Source organism: Theobroma cacao, chromosome 9, assembly GCF_000208745.1.
Source record: "Theobroma cacao cultivar B97-61/B2 chromosome 9, Criollo_cocoa_genome_V2, whole genome shotgun sequence".
Lineage (NCBI taxonomy): Eukaryota > Viridiplantae > Streptophyta > Magnoliopsida > Malvales > Malvaceae > Theobroma > Theobroma cacao.
Window position 1 is genome coordinate 36,640,576 of NC_030858.1, and position 5,673 is coordinate 36,646,248.

The 5,673-nt window shown below is 34.2% G+C and overlaps 1 protein-coding gene across 2 annotated transcripts; it reads left to right on the forward strand.

The window, feature by feature from the left end:
* LOC18590753 (transcription factor MYB59) lies at nt 498-1,875 on the forward strand. Of its 2 annotated transcripts, none has more exons than XM_007016462.2 (3): nt 498-716; nt 815-944; nt 1,088-1,875. In XM_007016462.2, the coding sequence occupies exons 1-3, from the start codon at nt 509-511 to the stop codon at nt 1,578-1,580; spliced, it is 831 nt and encodes a 276-aa protein (XP_007016524.2). In that variant the 5' UTR covers nt 498-508; the 3' UTR covers nt 1,581-1,875. The 2 variants fall into 2 exon arrangements, with proteins under 2 accessions (XP_007016524.2, XP_017982154.1); XM_018126665.1 differs by having other exon boundaries at nt 621-747.

A 5,673-nucleotide genomic window follows, 5' to 3' on the forward strand; every position in this document is an offset into this window, starting at 1 on the left:
GGATCTAGGGACTTCCATTGCCTTATTCCCCCTTATCCAATGAACTTCGCAATTAATTTTTCTTCTTTTATTCCCCTCTCCTTTTTGATAGTGTATTCTTTGCAATTCTGTTTTTGCCACTTTAGCTAACAAGGACAAGTAAACAATATTAGAATTCCTATAATCATCTTACATTTATGACTTTCATAATTGAACATAGCATTAGTATTTTTAATGAGACGAGACTTTACCTGCACTTAGTTTGTGTTTCTTATCAGACACTTAATTTACTAGGCCAATAGTTTAGCAGTTCACATAGAAGCAAGAAGATTTGGAAATTACATCAACAGATCAACCTATCACTTTGATTACTTGGTTATAGTGGCTGACATCAGATGCATAAGGTGGCTATCACAAATGAGCATGCGCGCATTACAGGAAACTGTGAAGATGCAATATCATCATATTTTAAACTAAAAAAAGACAATCAGAGCCCTTGACAACAGCAAGTAGGTTATAGTATATATATATGAGTAGTATACACTCAAGTCTCCATGAACCAGAAATTAAGTGGACGAAAGAATCAGAGAGACAGAGAGAAAAGGGAAAAAAACCAATGAAAATGGTGCAAGAGGAAATCCGAAAAGGCCCCTGGACAGAACAGGAGGACATCCTTCTGGTCAACTTTGTGCACTTGTTTGGAGATCGACGATGGGATTTTATAGCCAAAGTTTCAGGTTTGAAGGTGTGGCGGGAGACAACTGATAGGTAGGATTGTCTGGAAGATTGGCAGGTTTTGGAAGGAGCTTCCTTTAACCACATGATTTTGTTGTAGGTTTGAACAGAACAGGAAAGAGTTGCAGGTTACGATGGGTTAATTACCTGCACCCTGGTCTCAAAAGGGGCAAGATGACACCCCAAGAAGAGCGCCTCGTGCTGGAGCTTCATGCCAAATGGGGAAATAGGTTTGAGAATATGCCACAAAATCTCGTTTTGTTTCCTACTCTGTTTCTATTAAGAACCTGAAGATTGCTTGAACTCTTTCTCTTCAGAATTTTGGTTTCATGAACTTGAATTCACTAGGTATATAAATGATAATCATATGCAGGTGGTCAAGAATTGCTCGGAAATTACCTGGGCGTACTGACAACGAGATAAAGAATTATTGGAGGACTCATATGAGGAAAAAGGCTCAAGAAAAGAAACGGGCCATGTCACCATCATCATCATCATCAACTACTACTACAGTGGATTCCCTGCCCTTTTCAGGTAATGGAAAGGTAAGTTTTTATGACACTGGAGGTCCCAACATGATAGCTTTGGCAGGAAAAAACAGTCCGGAATTCGAAGATGAAAAGGGGTACTCCATGGATGACATATGGAAGGATATTGACCTGTCCGAAGAAAACACATTAAAACCTCTGGGTGATAACTACAGTGAAGAAGGCTGCAATTTCTCCTGTCCTTCAATGTCCTCTCCCTCATGGGAGTACTGCTGGGACTTGCCGTGGAAGATGGATGAAGAGGAGAGTAAGATGTTTCTCCCAACCAATCAATTTCTTTCTTGTTTTGAATATGGGACAGCACCTTTAACCGGCTAATTAGAATTCATTTATTTGTTCATATGTAATACTATTTCCTAGGGAAACTCTAACCTGTATAGCTGGTTTTCTCTAAGCTTTCTGATACAGCTTTCTTATGTCATCCTGCATATCACTGTAATTATCTCATGCTGTAGTCTATGTCCCCAGTGTCTTGTGTGCTTTTAGTCCTCAGAGAGGAAGGGAGAACCTTATCAAGTCTCCCTTGAGGAGACCTAGTATTTTCATGGATGTATGTATAAATACTCCTTTGAAATTTAAAGTTTGAACCAGCATGCTGCTCTTTACCACTTGAGCTTTTCATCTTCATACATATAAATGAAATCTATACAGCTATACCGCATGCGAAGTACATCCGACAGTAGAACTTGTTTGGTTATCAGTTTCCCATGTTTGCCTTCCTATGATTTAAAAGCAATTAGCAAAGTCGAGGTTGAATGTCAAAAACCTGACACTAATGTCCAGCTATTGACTTATTGAACTGATTAATCAAACCCCATCACTATCCAAAATAAGCTTAATTTCCTTCCAGGTTGATCTGGAATGAATGTATTAGCACAAATTTTCTGTCTTCCCCGTGATTTTCATTATCTTGGGAAGAAATTATAGCTCACCAAACACCATCTTACTTTTACCCTGTTTTGGGAAACAATATGATCAGGTTTCATGAACAAGCACTGAAGTATAGCTGACCCTTCTTGGGAAGAGAAAAGTTGGCTTCTTGTTATGTAGCTTAAGACCTTTTGCTACAACTCGAATCATATATTTTAGTTGGCAGTTATCCTGTACAGGAAAAAGAAAAGGCAGCATTAGTGATAGTGAACTAATTGGGACAGGTCTAGTCTCTATAAAGTAAGTTAAACAAGCATCAATGGATAGGCGACTTCCACGAATTTGAAGAGTTTCTGCTTTTTGAATGATGTGGTCCTGATTGTACGTTATCTGTAATCTTCCTAAAACCATATACAGATTTAGTGGCATGCCACCCAAATTAATTTATATGTATACTTTTTCTGGATGCTGGTATTTTACCTCATCTCTTAGCTGAAATCAAAGCGTGGAAAGGGAAGCAATTGGTAGAAGTAAGGGAAGCCAAAAGAAAGTAATATGAACGGCCACTATCATTTCAACAAGTAGGACAGTGACATGCAATTTTAACTAGGACTGCCCAATCATATAGCAGGTACTGCGCACTAAGCTGAGCTGAATCATGGCCACCAAGTCTCAGACAAAGTGGAATGAATTCAAGAAAAATCACCCCCAAGGGCAGAGGAATTTTACATTTTTTCAAAAGATTCTACAGCTAAAGTTTTAATTTTCCAAATCTTTTCAGCATCTTTCTGATGGTCTATGGAAATTGTTACTACATGAAAAGAGTGGCCTGCAAAGAGCAGGTTTTAGAACCTTCTGAATTTTTTTATTCTGCTCCAGTAATTAATTAGAAAAGAGATGTTAAGCCTGTGATCCACGGTGAAGATGTGAAATCATTCAATTAGCTTTCTTTCTTTCCTTATTCTTTTCTCATTTTTTATTTTACTACACAAATTTTGTCAAGGCCCCTTCAGAAAAATAGAGTTATGCTGTTCGAGGAAGTGTTTGACCAGGTTCTCATGTACACAAGCCACTTAGAGCCTATTTGGCTTGACTTTTTTCTAACTTAAAAGTTATTATAAAGCTCTTATGAAAAATAATAACTTTTAAAATTAAGTTAAAATTATTTAATAAATTTCTTTTTATAAGTTCTTTTTAATAAATTATAATTTTTGTTAAAATTATCATAGAATGTATTTCTTTTTTTTTATAGGGTAATATTATAATTATTTTTAACAAATGAGGATATTTTTGAAACAAAAATAAAAATTCTCTTGTATTTTTAAAAGAAGAGAAGAAAAAGCTATTCCTTGAAGTTTTTTTTTAAGCTCTTTTTTAAAAAATTTTGTTCTTAAAAAAAAAACTGTTTTTTTTTAAGAACTTTTCAAAAGATCATGTTTGGCATGACTTTTGCTTTTAAGAGGTAAATAAGTTGAAAAAAAGCTAGGCCAAACAAGCTCTTAATCAATTTNAAAAAGCTATTCCTTGAAGTTTTTTTTTAAGCTCTTTTTTAAAAAATTTTGTTCTTAAAAAAAAAACTGTTTTTTTTTAAGAACTTTTCAAAAGATCATGTTTGGCATGACTTTTACTTATAAGAGATAAATAAGTTGAAAAAAAGCTAGGCCAAACATGCACTTAACAGTTTTTTACAAAGTATATTTCTCCAATCCCCCAACTACATCTACATGCATTGACAGGAGCTCTTTCATAATTGTTTTCACTCTTCTTTCCTGCTATTTGCTTCAAATAGCAGTGCAAGTTTTCCATGTGACTGATTTACTTTGCTTTCTCCAGATCCATATAGTTTAACTTGGAAAAAAGTTCTACAGTGTCAAGTAGCAACACATCTTACTCCAAAAGAATGTACCTTTGTCTTGTTTCTCAACAATCCAGGGAACAGGTTCCTGAGACAATTGCTTAACTTTGTAGGTAAGCATGTCTGTCATACTTTAAGGAATGATCTACCTTTGCAAACAGCAGTAGATTTAGTAGGTTGTTTTGCCACCAAGGCACCAACCCATCGACCATGAATCTATGATCCTATGGAGAGATTGTTTTAGGTATAATTTGGTGGATTACCAGACACTGTAATCTCTTAATAATAATAATAAAAGAAAATGCTGCCCAGTGCCCTAAAAAAGGAGGCAAAATGGACACCAGACATCAATAGACTTCTAACATCTTCTGCCACTTTGTCTCTAAAATTTGTAGTTAGAAAACAGCAACTTGGATCCTTTGTCCAATCCTTCCTCAGTTTTTGATTCTCACTCCCACCATTGGTCATTGTCTAAGATCCGTATCACTTAAACAAGTTGGCCTGGTGCTTTTATATCAGTTTTCCTCCATTTTAGTGCCCAAAACCAAAGATCCCATTAATCTAGAGATTAGGGGCACATCATTTTATTTTTAAATTTCTCCAAACCAATTACTATTATGTGGACAATTCCATGTTTTCTCTAAGCAACTTACAAGGAAATAGAGGATTGCACTACTTGATCTTGCTAATACATTAGTGATTAGATAGTCAGGGAGATTAATTCTAGTATGTACAAAACTAATACTCAACAATCAAGATAGCAATCAGTTTATTTACATTTAAAGTGTCACCCAATTGGTTAGGGAACTTCATGTAACAGCCGGCCTAGCACATTGTATGTTGGTCCCCATTCTCATAATTTACATCTACATCCTTTATGATTTTAATTTTTTCTTATCACACTTTATGGATATCTTTTTTCCTCAATTAACATTTCATGGATCACTTCTATTCTCACAAAAAATTAAGCCATTAATTTTATCTAACAAAATTATAAACATATCTTCATTTGTGAATGAATAAGGTAATTTTGAATCGAGAATATTTTAATAATTTTATTAAACAAAATTAATAACTTATACTTGTTTTATAATTATTAATTAATTAGTCAGTAAAATTGATCAAATATGCATCATATTGCTGCCACTTTAGAAAGCATATAGAGTAATAGTCTAATGTAAATTGTTTTAATAATTTTTCTTGATTTCATCAAATTTCATACTAGCAGAAGGACTAGCTCAATGTTTGAAATTAAAATTAAAGGAATTAAGGTTGAACATTTCAATGAAGTTAATAATCTTTAATTAACATTTTTATGACTTTCTTTTATCATGAAATCAAGAAAAATTGAGAAAATAAACTAATAAACACCTATTTTAGTGTTACCTATTTTTTTACTAAAATACATTAATATGTTTAATTTTTAATTATAATTACATGCAGATCTACTAGTTTTCAAAATGAACACTTATCCCCAAATACATAAACGACGTTAATGTTAAATATAAAATGTCTAAAATACTTTTATTTTTTTCCATCTATTTTTTTCAAGTCGGCTTGCGAATTCTCGTACCCTAGCTGGCCACCCATCTCCCTGTACTCCCTTAAGGAGCACCAAATCAATGTTCCCATATATGTGCAATTTGACAAATTTTGGTGCTCTTCGGTCAGATTCGGTCTCGAGGT